This window comes from Drosophila pseudoobscura, chromosome 2, assembly GCF_009870125.1.
Source record: "Drosophila pseudoobscura strain MV-25-SWS-2005 chromosome 2, UCI_Dpse_MV25, whole genome shotgun sequence".
NCBI classification, from domain to species: Eukaryota; Metazoa; Arthropoda; class Insecta; order Diptera; family Drosophilidae; genus Drosophila; species Drosophila pseudoobscura.
Window position 1 is genome coordinate 21,726,727 of NC_046679.1, and position 20,004 is coordinate 21,746,730.

Sequence of the window (20,004 nt, forward strand, 5' to 3'; positions counted from 1 at the left end):
GAATAGATATTGAATGTGTATTTGCAATGTCGATATTTTACATGGTAATTGGAAAAAAGCTTATGGAAAATACATATGTCGGGCTGGGTTTTGGTTTTGGTTTCGGATTTTTCGATTGGATGCCTCTGATTACTCCTGCTGGATTTCAATAGCTTTCTGTTTTCTGTTTCTGTTTTATTTTATTTACTGCTTAGCTTGATTAATGAAACTTTTCCTTTTTTTCTTTTGTTTTTCACTTTAATTTCTATCAATAGTTTTTAGTTTTTTTTATATCTGTAACTCTTTGTTAATGTGCCTTGCATTCGCTTAACACTGAAATGGATTTTATTTCGTTTACGCCTATTTGATTTTTGATTAGTTTTATGTGTGCTCGATGGCAAAGATTCGTGGAATGATAGAAACTAGACTGACAAAGGCGCAGAATTTTAGAAATACACAAAAAATAAGAAGATGAAAGGAAAACAAACCATTGAAAAGTGAAAACACTCGAACAAATTAAAGGAAATTCCCTTTAGAAGTTAGCTTGAAAATACCTTTTACTCATAACATTTTTTTGTATATATTTAAACATTGTCCCTTTCTGTTTTAGATGGTTTTATTTAACACTTGTCTAATTTTCGCATTTATTAACAACAAATAAATTTATGAAATGTGCAACAAATTTCCATCTATGCCGATTGTATCCTATACTCAAACCGTTCCTGTCTTACGTGTCTTCTCCTCTGCACTTTGGTTAATACTCGTACTTAATTATGTTTATTAAATTTTTACATTACACAAAACACAACTGAAAAAAACTTATTCGAGGGTTACTCTTTATGTATTTCATGACTTAGTCTCTAACCATTCAGATGCATTATCAGCCAAAAGAACAAACACTCTCCTTCTCTCGTTTCGCATTAACTTGTAGCTAAATTTCCCTCCCTTTAGGTTCGAATTTCCTTTTATATTTTACAGTTTTTACCACGTGTATTGCTAGTGTTTATATTACTTTTTTTCCTTTTGGTTTATGCTGTATTTGAAGTTGAATCTTTTTATATTTTTTCCTTTTTTGGTTGAACATTTATCTGTCTATTAGGACTTGACCAAATGCAAATGAGAGTTTTCGCCTTGCCTTCGAAGGAAACAGTCGCAAAATGGCAGTCGAGAAGCGTTTACAGTGGGGAAAATCGTTTTTCTTTTTGGGGGTTTCTTTTCTTTTTCTGTTTTTTGTCTGGTTTTGTTCTATAAAAGTTTCATAGTTGTGGAAAGGAGAGTATCATCGTCAATTGAAAAAGCGACTCTAGGTATGCTATGCAGCCTATATACACAATTTCCAATCAAAGGTTTAGTTAACCGAAAACGTAGACAGCTTCATTGTATGATACAAAGTCGTACATAGAAAAAAAGGCGACAACTTGGCTTGATTTTCGTATTATCATTCATATTTTGTGCTAAATATTACGTATACGTCGCTGATTCATAGAAAAACCCAATAGCCACTAGATTTATGTATATTCATATAAGATACGTTATAGTTATTATAGTTACAGTGTGTCTAGGGTGTAGAGCTGTTGGTTTAGCGTGGAGCGGGTCGAGGGATCGCTCACCTTATGTCCGCCTCAAAGACCTGCCTTAACGTGTCCGTCTCCAGTGCCGTCTTCCTTGATTGTAGTCTCAGTTCATGTTGTGGCAGGGGCTGCTCCTCTTGCGGTTGCCACCAGCACCATGGTCTGCGGCCCTGCCAATGCCAGCAGCAACAGCAGCAGCAGCAGAGACTCAGAATGCACTCGAGGAGCTGTCGCACGCCACCAATCCCACAAACGGACACACTGCCGGCTGGGACACGTTTCGGCCGACGGTAGGCGGAGGCGACACGAGCTGCCGAAGCGAGGAGCGTGTGGAGCGTCCGACAAGCGCCCAGGTGCAGAAGCACACACACAGGTACACACAGAGATAGCGAGTGAGCGAGTGGCGAGGATGCGCTGGTGCCGCGTGCTGCATTGCTGCTGGGAACTCCCCTGGAAACGGAATGAGAAACACCTGTTTAATTTACATCTTTATTGCTGCTCTCATACTCAGACATTGGGCGAAACTGAAAGCGATTAAGAAACGAAAATTGTGTGCAGGTATAAGTGTGTATAGAGTACAGATTGGGTGTCCTTGTAAGCGGGGAATTTTCATTAAAACGTAAAGCGAATTAACATCGCATTCGTATGTATACCATATATGTATAATCTCCTCCAACACTAACCGGATTACCAGCTCCAACAGAGAACGGCTTTCCTGTGGCAGGGCGACCCCAAAAAGCTGTCAAACAATCAAACTGCACAGATAAACCGAAAACAAAAAACAGAAAACAATGCCAAGATTGTCATACAATAAGTTGCACAAGCCAAAACACCAGAACACCAGAACGACAGCGCAACAAGCCCACAAACAAAACTAACAAACAGGATTCTCCCGTTACAGCCAACGAACAACTTCTGTCACTGAAACCATTGACTGTTTACAACTTATCAACAGCAAAAGCCAGGGAGAGACAACTGCAGCTGGGGGTCATGGTGGATAGCTGGGGAAGGGTGAGCCCTTGTGCACAGGTATTGAAAGGCGACTCCGCTGCGGTGCAAAGTAACGTAAACAAGGCTTACCAGGCTTCGACTTCCTTTTGCAAAAATAATGCACAACCACCTCTATCTTGCAAATACATAATCCCTTTAGAGCTCTCCTGAAGAGCGCTCAAATTCAGAAATATCTTTTATAAGTCCAATATTTATCATTTTAGCGACTAATTTTTGATGGCTGTGGTTTTAAATTCCAAAAGGTATGTAAACTATCTTTGGTATAGCCATACAACACAAATCTTTACATTTCATTTATTTATTTTTTAAATTTAAATTTTCCATAAACTTCCTGACACATTTCGCATCCATTAGAGCTCGTTAAAAGTCACCAGGACCTTTTTGGGGGTACATTGCAGCTGTCTGGGATGGAAATGGAAGTCTCGGCTGGCACTTTAAGGCCACTATCCTTTGGGGTCCCAACTGAAAGTGAACCCGACAAAGCTCCTGACCCCATTGATGGTGATGTCGATGTCGATGCTGATGCGGCAAGCCAAACAAAAACACAATTCCCGGGCTTCGTATTGTCCCCAAGTCTCCCTTTCGCTCTCACTTTCTCCCTCTGTTCGCGTGGGGGAGGGAGGAAAACAGGTAACAATAAACAATAAAAAGCAAAGTAATGCTAAAAGTGAAGCAGAAAGAAATGGGAAGCTCCAGTAGCACAAGGAGGAGCTCCATAGGAGAAGAGCCGGTGAAAAAGTTTTGCATTGCAACACGATGACAAAAACAAGAACAGCGCGAAGAACCGAAACTTTACATACCCTGGCAAAACCATATAAAATATTATTATTTTTTGTCATATATGTATTTATATTAATTCGTATATTGCTTAAGATAAAGCTACCATTTGCAACGCTATAAAATTAACAATTAAAAGCATTCATGACTTTTGAGGTCACAGATGTGTAGCAAACATCTGTGAAAAATCATAATACCCTCCTTTTGCAAGAATATACAAATACTAACAGCCAACAACAATGCTGACGGCCTTATAATAATAATAATAATACTAACAAACAAAACAAACTGTAGCGACAAAGAACAATGGCGAAAGTAGCAGAGCGACAGAACAGGACTACTACCAGAACATCAGAGATCTGAACAGAACAGAACTGAACAAGAAACAAAACATAATAATAATCAGAAACAAGTGTGCCAAAGCAGTTAACGGAAACAACGCGCATTGCATGCACAATATGGCGCCAGGGATGAGTACCCCTCTCGTGCTCATACAAGTTAGGGTGGTGTGTGTGTGTGGGTGTTTGGTAGTGTGCTTTGGCGTCTTTTCCGAGCAAAAGACAACACCGTGTGACATTATCTAGCAGACACGGTTGCTGCGACAACGACGACAACTTGACATTAGTGAAAGTCGCACAGGAAGTGGAAGTGAGCCAAACTGTGCTCTCGTACTAGACAGTCACCAAGGGACGGGTGGGGCACCGGGGGAGAGTGTAACATAAACATAATTTTCATGTGGCACGCGTGCCAGATACTCGTACTGCATGTGGGGGCCAGGACCCCAAAAGTTTGGCCCGGGAGTTGAGTAAATTTAAATACTCTTTTTGTTTGTTTTGGCTGCAAAGAAGCAGATTTAAATTTTTTTATTTTTCAAAAAGTTACACAAAGTTTTGAAGAAAGGGATAGAAAATAAGGGAGGAAGAGTGCTCTCCCCTAAACTAGCATTTTTTTAGTCAATTGGTGATTGTTGTAAGGATTTATTATGAAATACTTACGAGTTTACTAAAGAATAGAATATTGAATACAGTACGAGTGTCAAAGATGCAAATATGATTGAACCTATTACCCTATTGTTTTCACACTCTCCTACGCTACGTCAATATTATTGTTGTATAAAAATAACCTTATGGATAACTTATCCCTTTTCAACACTATGACTACCCCAATCTCATATCGAGTTACACGAAAAAGTTCGCATACTTTACAGAGAAGAGTGTAGCTTCCGCATCCCAAAACTTTAGCCCCCATGGCTACGTTTGCTCTGCAAATGATGATGGCAGGCGGAGTGGTTTCCTGTAGAGAGGGAAGATGGGTATAAAAAAAAAATGAAGGGGTCGGGGCGCATAATCATTACACCGCTGGATAGGGAAACGGGTGGGCGACAGCGGGAAGCTGTCTTTCCATTCCGTATAATTTCCACGTGCCACTTTTAGCAGTTTTCACTTAGCTGAGCTCATCTGGTTTTCGTTGAATATTCGTGGAAATATTGAAATAGACACCCCGGCAGCATCCCCATCCGAATACATGGCTGTGCTATCCACTAATCAATATTTGTTCATTGGTTGCCAATCGATTCCTCCTTGGGGGTGGCCAAAACACGCTCTCTTAGCTGCCTTTGTTGGTGTTTTCACTTAGTGTGTCTTTCACTTTAAACAACACTTTGTTGGATAGTTATTGTCACCTCTTTCGTGCTTACTTACTCTTCAGCTTTCCCCTATTTCTTGTCTATTTTCTCTCGTGTTTTTCTTCTGGCCTGGTTCTCCTGCTTTTGTGTCAGTTCTCGGGGTGCCCCGTGGAGCTTCAACAGCTGCAATTTGTATGGCTGCCTTTGGGCAGATTTCCATCATTGATATGCTGACTCAGGCTCGGGCGAAAGCATTAGCCTGTTCTAAGGGGATTGCGATCTATTTTCTAGGTCTTAGACACAAATCCTCTGGCATCCTTCAGTCTCTAGTTGGCAGTGTGGGAATAGCTAAGTAGTTCTTACTTTCGTATGCATTTCTTTGTTGATTATTTAACCCACTATTACAGGTGTGCATTGAGTGATGTTCATAGAATGTTCTTGCTCGTATCTACATATATTTAAATGGTTTCAAAATACACGTAACTAACATTATGTCCTAAGGTAACTGTTACTCATCTGCAGCCTCACTCTATCCTTTGAAGCTCTCCTAAATAAACTTAAATGCCTCTTCAGCACTGCTTCAGATTATCTTTCAAACACAAAAGCCTTGAAGTATTCTTTGTTACAAAATCACACTTCATAAAAGTCAGTTTATAATAGTTTTCGCCAAAGGCGATAGTGGCTTGTTGTACTTAACCCGAAAGTAAAGTAACTTAAAGTACTTAACCCCAAAAATGTATTGTAGCTACAATGAGCTACAACATAAGACTTTAAGTAAACTCAGTAAATGTTTCAATTTCTAATGGAAAGCCTGGCAGCTTTACGATATATAAAATAATTGAAAGTTGCAAAGTAAAGTTACAATGAAATTGTGAGCACATCAATATTAATGTGAAAAGTTTAAGTGAAACGCTTTTGGTTGATTTATGATGAATTTAATGATGCAACAATAAAGGAAAAAACCCCAACTGTAAATCGGTTTCCGATGTTTAAGTGCTGATACAAATTAAAACGAAAATTAAATGCAGTACCTGTTAGAATAAGTTGATAAATTTATTTCATAATTTGTATTATACAATTTATAATCCTAACGATCCCTGGTACTAGGATTGAATATTTGACAGTTAATTTAATGCATCAATTATTGATTGCGTATGTACATATATAATCCCTATCCACTAGACCATCACCTAATTGTTACCTACGATGATTAGAAGCAACTTTCGTTCAACGTTATCCTTAGTTCCTTGGTGCAGAAATGAACTTTGAGTACCTTTGATAAGTTTATTATACACCATTTTATTCTCTACTCTAATCCCTCTTTCACTCTTTCTTTTGCAGTTCAGTTTCGTCTCCCTACGACTATCTGTTGCCTTCCCATTACTCGTATTGTCTACCCCGGGTCAGGCCAATAGCTATGGTGTAACCCATTACCATTCTCATTGTCTCATTCACATTTTTTTGCATTTTCAAATTCTGGGCTTATCCCTTTCGTCCACCATTGTTTTATTCGGTTCCTGTGTATGGGTGGTCCTATTTCTCTTGGGTGGTGGTTGTGTTGTCGTTTATTTTACTTACCATTGAGCACATGTACCGTGACGCTGCGGGGCTTTGCATTTGATGGATTACACTGATAATGCCCCGAGTCCGACGGACGCGCCGATTTAATCAAGAGAAATGATGTGGTCGTCTCGCCCTTATTGGTCACCACCGAAACGCCGCCGCGCGGCGAATCGTAGTTGATAATCTGCGGATGAGAATGGAAATCCAGCGACAAATTAGCAAAAGTCATAAAAGATATTCCACAAATTTGCTTGGGGAAAAAACTTGGATTCGTTTTTCTGCGCTATAAACATTTTCTAAGCCATAAAACAGAATCAAGATTACGCATACGCACTGTTGCACACTTGGCAAATTAAAATAAATAAAATAGAGTGGAGTGGAGACGGGAGAGAAGATAAGAAAGAGGAGCAGGAAATATGCAAAGTAAGGGAAGAATGATTGCAAATAAAACCGAAACAAAACAATAAAATTAAATCTGTTTTGGGGCACAAAGAAAGTAGAAAAAGAGAGAGAGAAAAATCTCCGGCACTAATGGCAATATTTTTCCCTTTCTTCGTCGTCAGCTCGCTCTATAGAAAAGGCATAACAATGGCGACGACCGTCAACCCTTAGAGCACAGCCCCTATTTCACCCTCTCCCCTCTCTGGGGCCCTACTGCGAATTCCCAATACAATAAGCCAAAAGCCCAGGCATGAAGTGTGAGGAAAACACACCTAAAGTGGAAAACTAAAACGTGGCTCAGAGACGGAACAAAACCAAAATCCATTTAAAACCCAAACCAAAAACCCTTTTCAAGCCCCCGTCCACCCGTCCATTTGTCCGTCTGGTTCCCTTCCTAAATGGCATTACCTAATAAAAAAATAAAAAAAATAAGAGCGAAAGGAAAGTTTTGGCCCGGCAAAGCTAATTTAAAAGTTACTAAATTGAACACTAAAGGGTTCTCTGTCAGACTTTCCCTGGGCAGGGCTCGGTCTCGGGCCAAAGGGGAAGCGATAATGATACCCCAAAGTAATTGCATGTCCTCCCCGAAAAATGGAGGCAAAGGTAAAGGACTTCAACTCACTGCATTATTGTGATTCCAGAAGATATAAGCCGGCGGCTCCGGTGAGTTGAGTATGACACAGGTGAGATTTATAGTCGATCCACTCTCTATATACAGGTCGGGGGCGCCGATTATTTCCGTCGAGGGTTCTGAAAGAAAAATACGAGAAAATGTGAAAATGTGAAAACCAAAGGTAGAATAAATCAGTAAAAATAATTAAACAAAGCGCATTTCCATTTCGAATCTACTAGCTGTGGAGTAAAATAACAATTAGCCGGGAAGGAATTTCCTTTTGGTGGGCACTTGAACCGAGAGAGAGGTGTGAGAATTTCAAAGGATTCTCGCTTACCCTCATTGAAATATGCTTCTCTCTCTCAGCTCCCCGTTTTTCCTCATATTGTGAGGGTGAAATGATTTCCATCCTTTGAAATGAAGCAATTGAAGTGCCAGCAAAACGAAATGGAAATGGAAATATTTTGCTTTTACACTTATTTCAACTGTTATTTAACTCAACGATAATTAAATGGGAAAAGTTCCAGAGGAGAGCGGAAACCCCTCCTCTGTGGAAGGTGTGGAAGGTTATAAATTAAATTCGCCTTGAGTTCCGTCTTGAGATTTCTTGAAGCTGCTTCTATGGATACTTTATCGTAATTTATATGAGTGCAAATATTAATTTATTTGATTTGTGAAATAATTGAGAGGTTTTGTCTGAGAAGAGATATAACAATGACCACTTATGCTCTCCCTTCAGATCTTTCATTTTATTTTTTTACACTGAAAAAAACTTACCAACAACATTCAGGTGAATGTAGTGACTCATGTGCGGTGTGGTTGATACCTGGCACTCGTAGATGCCAGAATCACGATGCTGCGGATATTTGATTTGTAGCATCCAGTCTTCGGTTTGCGGCTGGTGTATGGCCCGAAAGCGCTGATCCGACGTGTACGTGTACCGGCCCACTGTCAGCAAGTGTATGTCCCGATGTCGCACCCAGGACACCTGAAGCAGCATCTACACAGAGGCGACGGATAGAAAGGGAATAGCATTTCATTTGTTGAGAGCCGAGATTCTGGGGCGCAAACAGTTTAAAAAGTCAATTTCATACGCAACCACTGGAGTCCGAGGGGTTTCCAGGGGATGCGTCAGAGGCAGCAGCCTTTTGTGTCAGACACACGTGTAAAATGCAAATTTATTTCGAAATATTTTATATGATTTTTTACCCAATTTTTCTTTATGCCTCGTGTTGTTGTTTGGCAAAAGGAAAAAAAAACTTTGACATGAGAGCGTGGAGGGAGGGGCGTCTTAGGCAGCTCACCCTCATCAGGCCGACAAATTGAAGCTGGAATACGACTCAGACATACACTCATATATGTATGTATTTTGCATGTCTGTATGTATTCGGCAACCACCTGCTGTTTAATGCTCAACTTTTCCTTGCCCCGGCCACAGCCCGAGAAGGGGGCGAAACATTTTTAAGTGACGCTGATTTAGGGGTTGCCTGAGGTCCTGGCAGGCCTTGAGGCATTGGTGCTGAAAGGACTGGTGGGAGTGCATGCGGGAGTGGTAGGAGTGCTGGAGGACGCCGTGTCCTGTGCCGACTGTGTTGCGTGTCATACGTCAGCTGTGAGCATTTTCAATTTCAATGACAACAGCTTAGTAACATCCTGCCTAACGATGAACGACGACGACGACGCCGAGCACGACGACTACGACTTTGGCAAAGTTAATGGACAAGAAACACAGCGGCGTACCAGACGGCGGGCCGAAGGGTGCAGGATGAGCGATGGCTTAGGGGGGCTAAGGCGGGGGCCTAGGACCAGGTGTTAGTTAGCAGACACAAAGGTAAACTTTGGCAGCTGCTTAAGCAAAAGTTCCATGTAATTAACACCAAAAGTCCCAAAGTATAAAGCATAAGAAGAAGGAAGCCCCAGGAAGACAGCCTCCATCTTGAAAAACCAACCGCAAACATTTTCCCTTTAGTCCCCCCGTTCATACCATTCCCCACTTTTTATGGCCATTAAGCTTGTTTACAGTATCGTAAAATTGTCTGCCATATCAATATATTTCCATATTTTTTTATTTATTTTTTTTTTTGGCTTGCAAAAACAAACATCAAAATCTGAAAAGATTTCTTTTTTTACAGCTCAATTTGGCAGGCGAGAGAGGCATATATTATGGAAACACAGCCAGGCCAAAGGCTTGGAAGTAAAAAGTAATACAATTTCAATCTAGAGAAAACTAATGAAAATAGAAGGAAAATGAACTAACAGAAGAATGGCATCATTCAAAAGGAGTACATATCTGCAGAAGAAGTTAATTTATATACCAAATAGCTATACCAAGTATTGTCACCAAATCTTGTCATTGAATCTAAAAAATAGATTCAATTTTGAATCGTTTTTCGAGCCACGTGTTAACATTGCATGATAAAACTGATGAGAGCCCTGATGCTGTAAAGCTCCATCGACATCTCCTTTAAAATCTCTCCCTTGTTTCCTTTAGAATCATAAAGAAAATTCTGAAATTTTCGAGGTGTAGCTCTACCAAACATAAACCTCTCTCCTGAGCGAAGCGCAAATGAAAAACGTCATTAATAATGTAGAGACCATCAGCATCCGTTCGCTGTTTATCATTATGGACGGTGTGAAGGAAAGCACACCCACACACACACACACACACACACAAGCGTAATCGTAAGACAGAAGGATTTTCCTTTTTTTTTCTTTTTCTTCGCTCGCATTTCTCTGCTCCTCGGCTCCTCCCAGACCAGCTTAACGCTCACTCAGGTGCTGCCAAATCTCAGCAGCAATGATGTATTACTCCAGGTGGGGATGACTGTGAGGTTAGAAGGGAATGGGGAGACACGGGAAAATTACGGAAGTGGGTGGGGCATTGGGTGGGACATTGGGGTTGTGGCTCGGCTGTGGCTCGCCGCAGCACAGAAAGCTAATTAGATTTTAAGCTGCCAACCCAAGCAAATGAATATATTTCATTTTACAGGTTACTTTATATCTTTTTTTTTGCAGTTGAGCGCTGAGGGCGGAGAATGGAATGAATATTTTGGTAAGCTGTCTGCCGGATATAATTTTCATGTTTTTACTGGGTAAAAACGTATAGAATTTAAAAAGGTATATTAGAAATAAAGGATAAAGGCAGAAAAGTAGGGAGAAGAATGTAAGACCAAGCAAATCGCATAAACTATAAAACTTCTTGATCTCTCTCCTTTGATTCTGGCTGCCTTCCTATCACTCCTTTCCACCTCAAACCTCCTGTCATGAATCTGAATATGTGTAAAGTCCTGGCGAACTCTGAACAATTTAAACAATTTTCTATCAATTAACCCTTCCATTGGGTTGAATGGAGAGCGAGAGATCGATGAAGTTATCCCATTTAACACATCTAATGAAGTTATCTGCCCGCACATCCTCATGCGAAAAGTTTTACATTGTCCTACCTCAAGGTGGAAAGTCCTGTCCTCTTTCTGCCTGCCTGCAGTAGGAACCAAGGGTTTCCTTCGCCCTTTCCCCGTTTTCTACAATTTAATAATCACGCAAATTAGTTTTCGAAACCGCAAACTCAAACCGGCCGAAACCCAAAGCTAATCACTGCCTGCCAGCGCTCGGAGCACAGAGAGTAGCAGGTCCTGGCATGTCCTGGCATGTCCCGGCGGGACATGTAACATATTATTATCGGAAAAACGGGCAGAGACCTGCTCCGGCTCAGGCCGACGCCGCCGGAAGTGACGGAAGCCGAATGACTACGGCCACGGCCCAGCTCCACCCAAAACGGAGAAACCCAAAACAAAACGAAAGCATTTTCGTGGGCTTTTCCCCTCATTTGAATAGTTTTTCCTTCTGCAGCGACGGCCCAGGTGGATGAAGCCCCGTGGCCGGAAGTGCTGCGGTGTTGCGGTGGGTCCTGGAGAGATTGTGTGTTTGTGAAATGTTTGCGGCATTTCCTTCCGCACACGACGAAAGTTGAATAAAGTAAAATCTGTTTCCTGTTTGGGGATAATTAATCATTTTGTTCTTTGGCGACCGGAACAATTAGCCACCAACCATGCACCCCCTGTCGGCCCTAGCCAGCATGTGGGCGCAGTCAACGTGCTAATTAGTCGCCTCCTCCCGAAAAACAAAAAAAAAAGAGAATACTCATAGGGAAACCCTGCTTTACAAATAGCATTTTGATGGCACTGGCAAAGGAATTACATGATAATTACAATATAAAACCGTCAGCTCATGCCCACAAATTACTTCACTTGAAAAATACGGCCAGGCAACACACAACCAAGAGAAGATGAGTTTACAATTTCAAGTACAGTGGTACTTAAAGTAGGTACTATCCCACAGATGTGTAGATTTGTATACGGCAGGGAAGTTAGAGGTATGAATGAAATAAATAACTAGCTTCAAACAGCTTCTTATGTGTGGATCGGTATCTGCAAATTTAACACATTTCAATGGTACACGATTTTTACCAGCGAAGCATGTTTTTGCTTCTACAAAAGTAATGACATTCGAATGATAAATAATAATAAAAGCAATTAAATAAAAATAATGATAAATAATGGCGGAAATCGCAGGTGAAAAAACAGAAGCTGAGAACAAAGGTTCATCGGTTACCGGAATGAAGGTTATTCTTGAAGGCATTTCATTCGCTGATTACAAACAATTCAAGCAGGAACTGTATCTTCCCACATCAGTTCTCCTCTAGTAATAAATCTTTTGGGGATGGACGAATATAACCAGATTGATGCAAAAGATACTGCACGAGGCGTGTACCATTTACATTATTTACCGATCCCTTGCATACTATAATAGTCGTATGAATATTATTATATACTCATAAGGGTACACATTTCCACTCTAAATTCTAGTAATAATAGATATCATTCATAACTATAATGACAACCATTTGGTGAGGTTCTCGAGCTTACCGTTTTGTTGCCCAGATTCTTGACGCGGCAGTTCAAATAGGCCGTCTTGCCCAGCAGGGCGGTGACATTCTTGGAGACGGCCTTGTCGAAGTAGGGTCCCGCATTGCGTGCCTCCTCCATCAGGTCGATGCTGTTGCGATGGATGCCGGATGCGGATGCGGCTCCCGATTGTGAGGCAATTGTGTTGATGCTGCTGCTGCTGGCCTTGTGCAAGCTACTGCTAGGAATGCCAGTGATGGTGGTAGAGCTTGAGCCAGATCCAGAGCTGGAGCTAGAACTGGGCGCTCTGCTGGCATCGGTTGTCATTGAGCTGGACTCGGAGGCTGGTGAGAGGCCTGCTCCTCCTCCAGCTGCATGGCCATTTTTGTTATTTCCGTTGGCATTGTTGCTATTGCTGCTCAAGCTTCCGCTTCCGGCGACACCATTGGGACCTCCTGGCGACTGTGAGGCTTCTCCCACGCCAGCTGCTCCTGCTCCACCATTCGGAATGGCATTATTACTGCTGCTCATATCCTTCGATTTGTTAGAGTCACGCTGTGCGGCAAACACTGCAATGGGAAGGAGGGACAGGAAGCAGATTTAGAAAATGTTTTTTTCAATTTCGCTTCAGAGAGCCCTTCCCCAGAAAACTGTGCCATAAAGTACTTCAATCGACTCTATCGGCTTACGCTTAGTGCCGACAAAAAGTTGATCCCCATACGCAAAACCCGAATTGGAAACCTTGTAACTCGTTTTGGCCAAACTTTTAATATGACTCCACCTCTGGCCACCTTTTGTGGCAACCATTTAGGTAATTAGCGAATTACGCACACACATACACTGGCACACAGGCACAACTTTTTCTATGGTTGAAACTTTTTTTGTTTTGTTTTTGTTGCTGCGGAGGTAAATCCTGAACTTTTCGTTCTATTCTCCCTCTATTTTTTGGGGGGCTTGTTTGCAATTTTTCGTTTATCAAATTTTCATGTTTTCCCGCTAACATGTACGAGTATATGGAAGAGAATTCGCCCTCTGGTCTGGGGAGTGTTACATGTAGGTTGTTGTCGTAGTTACGAGCAATTTTTATCCGGCATTTATCCATCACTTAGCTACGAGGACGCCACAGCGTCTGGCCCAAAAACTAAGCTCCCCTCTCCATGTAGTACACCCCAGAAATCCACACACAGAGATCCACACACCCATATGTCTGTCTTTAGACATTCGAGTATATATGTATGTGTATTCGGATGTTTATATGTATACGTATATCTCGAGGCACTTGATACGCTTATTACGTCGCAGCTAACGTCTTTTTATGACACTCTCTCTCCCAGAGCTCTCCCTGGCTACTGGCAATTTTTATAGAGCCAAAGCCAAGTGAAGCCAAGGCTAACCAGTGACTGGCTAGCGACTTTATTAGATTAAACATGTTGTGCACGTCGTCGCATCGGGGAAGAGAAGATATCAACCAGCATCCCAGAGGAGGTGATGCCACCCAGTGACTCAGTCACTGCGATTCGGGGCAGTCACTCACAACAGCTAAAGATGTGATTTTATCTCTTTCTTTGTCTTTAATGGAAAACAGATTGAATTTTTTCCAATTGGGAGTTACAAATATAAGATTATATCCTCATTTTTAGTCAAGAAAATCAAGAAATGCAAGATCTAGCATTTGTATCTTGATTTTTTATGCTTTGTTTCATATGTTTTTCTTGCCTAAGAAAATCCTGTAAGCACAAATCTCTAAGTTCACAAACTTCTGGTCACGAAATGCGAGCATTTCTCTCATCTCTAGCACACACACACACACACGCACATGTTATCTGTCTCCCTCCAGTGTCTATTCCTCTCAGTCTGTCTCTATCTGTCTAACTCCGGAATCCCCCACTTGGTTTACTGCCCAAACTATTAGCTGAGCATCAGCTTTGGCCCCGTTGGCCATGTTACAACCAGATAAGTCGCATATCCTTCATCATCTTCCTCTTCTTGAGCTCCCTCCGATGGTAGTAGCATTCCCAACCCCTCAATTTCCTTCCCCTTTCCCCACTGGTATTTAAGCAAACTGCTATTGACAGGCCAAGCGTCTGCAGTCGGGCTGCTTGGATACTGGATGCTGGGTGCTACTTTCTGCCTTCAATTGGCAAGACCCAAACAATGTTGCTAATAACTCGACTCCACCCAAGCCCCGTATAAGGGAGTAAGAAGAGGTCGTCTCTGGGAACACCCAGAATGATAATAAATAAAACGCCTCTGGCTAGAAATTAAAATAAATTGACTGCCTGGGACCAAAGACCGCAACGTCAACTGTTGGCTGTTTTGGCTGTTGGCTGTTGGCTGCCAAACATAAATTAGACCACGGACGAGAAATATTTCTTATTTTTATTTTGTCTCTCTTTCTGTATTTTTGGCTTAAAAGCGCCCTGCAGAAATCGCAAAGTCATGTACCAAAGGTCGCAGCACCGGAGAGTCGGCGAGTCGGAGAGAGGGTCGTTTGCCGTGTCCGTGCTCATGTCTCGTGTCCGGGTCTGTTACGTCGACGTCGTCAACGTCAGCAACTTGAACACAAGTAGACCGCAGGGCATGTTCCTGTTGCTCATCTCAGCCTCGTCCTATTCCTCGTCCTCGCCTCCGTCTTTGGCTTGTTCTTGTCTTGCTCAGGGTACGAGTACGGGTCCGGAGTCGGTGCTCTTACGTCCTGGGGTTTGCTGGCATTTTTACGCCCGCACAGTTATTATTAACATTCCAGGGGAGGGTTCTGGGCCTGTTGCGGTTGTTGTTGTCAGAAACATTTGAAATGTCAAAACTTTTAACTCCGATGTGTTTGTGTGTGTATGTGTGTGTGCGCGTGCGTGTCCGTATCTGTCTTCTAAGGTGAACTTCTTTTCGTGGAAAACAAACCATAACAACAACAAAATATATGAACGCAGCTACGTTTAAATTTTTGAATTCACTTAAAAAATTAAAACTCATCCTCTACTACCCCCAGTCATAGCGATGCCCTTCCATTACATTCCGCGTGACAGTCACAAGTCACAAAGAACTTGATGTTTAAATATTTAAAGGTTTCCATTTGTCAGTTGGCCCTCCGGCCAGGTCCGACTCTAACTTCAACTCCAACTCCGATTCGGTGTTTTCGGTATCTCCAAAGGTGTTCTCAGTATCGAATTGAGCATTCCTCGGGCCATCAGTTCTTTGTTTTTCTTTTATTTGAATTATATTAAAAATTTCTTAGAATTCGCCAACAGTAATTTGAGTGGGAAATCAATACTGTTCGAGGAGCAGCTTAGAGGTCCTTGGAGTGTCTTGAATGACCGCGGAATAAGTTGGAATTATTCAAGGACAACAATTGATGAACTTCAAAATGAAAAATAAGATTAAATATCGTCTGGTAAACCTTCAATTTCAGCTTAACCTTCCTGGATATGTTTATTTAATAAGAAATACCTAATCTATTAGGACTGGCAACGCAAACCGCCATCTCTCTCAATTCTGATAATTTTCAATACAAAACGAGAGGGAACGTTGTGAGTTGCTGCGGACACCGCAACTCTACATTTATACCCGATACTTAGTCAGTATGGCTCTTCTCCGGCAGACGCCGCTAATATTAAACGGCACGACAAAGAGTTCGTGCGAGAGAGACAGAAAATCAGTATGAACATGTCGTCGGGCGCTGCGTAGCCACTGCAAATTGATTTGTTCCTTTTGGCTATAAAAATGATCCAATCAGAACCAGATTCAGCAATCTGATAGCAATTTGGTCATTCTCTATGATTGCGCGTTTTTAGTTTTCTGGAATCTTCAATATTGTGGATGCCACATATTTTCGTCCTTTGTGGAGGTCCCTTCCGCCTCCTGTGGGGCGAAATTTTGAAATGTATGTGTAATAGTGCATATTACAGAAGTCTGGATACAAAATGTCGTTGCTCTAGCTCTTATAATCTTTGAGCCCTAGGCGCTTATAGGGACGGACAGACAGACGGGGTTCAATCGACTCGGCTATTGATGCTGATCAAGAATATATATACTTTATCCCTCTGGACGTTACACACCTCCATTTTCACCACAAATCTAATATATATATGTACGCCTACACTCATTTTAAGTATCTTGACTTTTATTGAATAATTATTATTTTTGATTTTTATTGAATAATTGTTATTATAATTATTATTCTTGATTTTTATTGAATAATTGCTATTTTTGATTTTTATTGAATAATTGTTATTTTTGATTTTTATTGAATAATTGTTATTATAATTGTTATTCTTGATTTTTTTGAATAATTGTTATTATAACTATTATTCTTGATTTTTATTGAATAATTGTTTTTATAATTGTTATTATAACTGTTATTCTTGATTTTTTTTTGAATAATTGTTATTATAATTGTTATTCTTGATTTTTATTGAATAATTGTTATTATAACTGTTATTCTTGATTTTTATTGAATAATTGTTATTATAACTGTTATTCTTGATTTTTATTGAATAATTGTTATTATAACTGTTATTCTTGATTTTTTTGAATAATTGTTATTATAATTGTTATTCTTGATTTTTATTGAATAATTGTTATTATAACTGTTATTTTTGATTTTTTTGAATAATTGTTATTATAATTGTTATTTTTGATTTTTTTGAATAATTGTTATTATAATTGTTATTCTTGATTTTTATTGAATAATTATTATTATAACTGTTATTCTTGATTTTTATTGAATAATTGTTATTATAACTGTTATTCTTGATTTTTATTGAATAATTGTTATTATAACTGTTATTCTTGATTTTTTTGAATAATTGTTATTCTTGATTTTTATTGAATAATTGTTATTATAATTGTTATTCTTGATTTTTTTGAATAATTGTTATTATAATTGTTATTCTTGATTTTTATTGAATAATTGTTATTATAACTGTTATTTTTGATTTGTTTGAATAATTGTTATTATTATTGCTATTTTTGATTTTTTTTGAATAATTGTTATTATAATTGTTATTCTTGATTTTTATTGAATAATTGTTATTATAACTGTTATTCTTGATTTTTATTGAATAATTGTTATTATAACTGTTATTCTTGATTTTTATTGAATAATTGTTATTATAACTGTTATTCTTGATTTTTTTTGGAATAATTGTTATTATAATTGTTATTCTTGATTTTTATTGAATAATTGTTATTATAATTGTTATTCTTGATTTTTTTGAATAATTGTTATTATAACTGTTATTCTTGATTTTTATTGAATAATTGTTATTATAATTGTTATTCTTGATTTTTTTGAATAATTGTTATTATAATTGTTATTCTTGATTTTTATTGAATAATTGTTATTATAATTGTTATTCTTGATTTTTTTGAATAATTGTTATTATAACTGTTATTCTTGATTTTTATTGAATAATTGTTATTATAACTGTTATTCTTGATTTTTTTTGAATAATTGTTATTATAATTGTTATTCTTGATTTTTATTGAATAATTGTTATGATAATTGTTATTCTTGATTTTTATTGAATAATTGTTATTATAACTGTTATTCTTGATTTTTTTTGAATAATTGTTATTATAATTGTTATTCTTGATTTTTATTGAATAATTGTTATGATAATTGTTATTCTTGATTTTTTTGAATAATTGTTATTATAACTGTTATTCTTGATTTTTATTGAATAATTGTTATTATAACTGTTATTCTTGATTTTTTTTGAATAATTGTTATTATAATTGTTATTCTTGATTTTTATTGAATAATTGTTATTATAACTGTTATTCTTGATTTTTATTGAATAATTGTTATTATAACTGTTATTTTTGATTTTTTTGAATAATTGTTATTATAATTGTTATTTTTGATTTTTTTGAATAATTGTTATTATAATTGTTATTCTTGATTTTTATTGAATAATTATTATTATAACTGTTATTCTTGATTTTTATTGAATAATTGTTATTATAACTGTTATTTTTGATTTTTTTGAATAATTGTTATTATAATTGTTATTTTTTATTTTTTTGAATAATTGTTATTATAATTGTTATTCTTGATTTTTATTGAATAATTGTTATTATAATTGTTATTCTTGATTTTTTTGAATAATTGTTATTATAACTGTTATTCTTGATTTTTATTGAATAATTGTTATTATAATTGTTATTCTTGATTTTTTTGAATAATTGTTATTATAATTGTTATTCTTGATTTTTATTGAATAATTGTTATTATAATTGTTATTCTTGATTTTTTTGAATAATTGTTATTATAACTGTTATTCTTGATTTTTATTGAATAATTGTTATTATAACTGTTATTTTTGATTTTTTTGAATAATTGTTATTATAATTGTTATTTTTTATTTTTTTGAATAATTGTTATTATAATTGTTATTCTTGATTTTTATTGAATAATTGTTATTATAACTGTTATTCTTGATTTTTATTGAATAATTGTTATTATAACTGTTATTCTTGATTTTTTTTGGAATAATTGTTATTATAATTGTTATTCTTGATTTTTATTGAATAATTGTTATTATAATTGTTATTCTTGATTTTTTTGAATAATTGTTATTATAACTGTTATTCTTGATTTTTATTGAATAATTGTTATTATAATTGTTATTCTTGATTTTTTTGAATAATTGTTATTATAATTGTTATTCTTGATTTTTATTGAATAATTGTTATTATAATTGTTATTCTTGATTTTTTTGAATAATTGTTATTATAACTGTTATTCTTGATTTTTATTGAATAATTGTTATTATAACTGTTATTCTTGATTTTTATTGAATAATTGTTATTATAACTGTTATTCTTGATTTTTTTTGAATAATTGTTATTATAACTGTTATTCTTGATTTTTTTGAATAATTGTTATTCTTGATTTTTATTGAATAATTGTTATTATAACTGTTATTCTTGATTTTTTTTGAATAATTGTTATTATAATTGTTATTCTTGATTTTTATTGAATAATTGTTATGATAATTGTTATTCTTGATTTTTTTGAATAATTGTTATTATAACTGTTATTCTTGATTTTTATTGAATAATTGTTATTATAACTGTTATTCTTGATTTTTTTTGAATAATTGTTATTATAACTGTTATTCTTGATTTTTTTTTGAATAATTGTTATTATAATTGTTATTCTTGATTTTTATTGAATAATTGTTATTATAATTGTTATTCTTGATTTTTTTGAATAATTGTTATTATAACTGTTATTCTTGATTTTTATTGAATAATTGGTATTTTAATTGTTATTTTTGATTTTTTTGAATAATTGTTAGTATAATTGTGCGTGCGAGAGAGACAGAAAATCAGTCTGCGCGTGACGTCGGGCGCTGCGTAGCCACTGCAAATTGATTTGTGTCCTTTGGCTATAGAAATGATCCGATCTTATCCAGATTCAGCAACCTGATAGATATGGTTATTATTTATGATTCTGCGTTTTTAGTTTTCTCGAATGTGCAATATTGTGGATGCAACAGATTTTCGTCCTTTGTGGGG

At 37.3% G+C, this 20,004-nt stretch overlaps 1 protein-coding gene across 5 annotated transcripts in view; it reads right to left on the reverse strand.

Moving 5' to 3' along the window:
* Positions 1 to 1,217: 1,217 nt before the first annotated feature.
* dpr9 (defective proboscis extension response 9) overlaps positions 1,218 to 20,004 on the reverse strand; it is a 28,030-nt gene continuing 9,243 nt past the window's right edge. For 2 of the 5 annotated variants that reach the window (XM_033385701.1, XM_033385700.1), the window contains exons 4-8: positions 12,505 to 13,052; positions 8,357 to 8,579; positions 7,589 to 7,716; positions 6,541 to 6,730; positions 1,218 to 2,022 (exon numbers count right to left, since the gene is read on the reverse strand). In XM_033385701.1, the coding sequence (XP_033241592.1) occupies positions 1,586 to 2,022; positions 6,541 to 6,730; positions 7,589 to 7,716; positions 8,357 to 8,579; positions 12,505 to 13,052 (1,526 nt within the window). In that variant the 3' untranslated portion in view covers positions 1,218 to 1,585. The remainder of the gene's footprint in view (positions 2,023 to 6,540; positions 6,731 to 7,588; positions 7,717 to 8,356; positions 8,580 to 12,504; positions 13,053 to 20,004) is intronic. The other 3 variants (XM_033385702.1, XM_033385703.1, XM_015182289.2) reach the window with 3 other exon arrangements.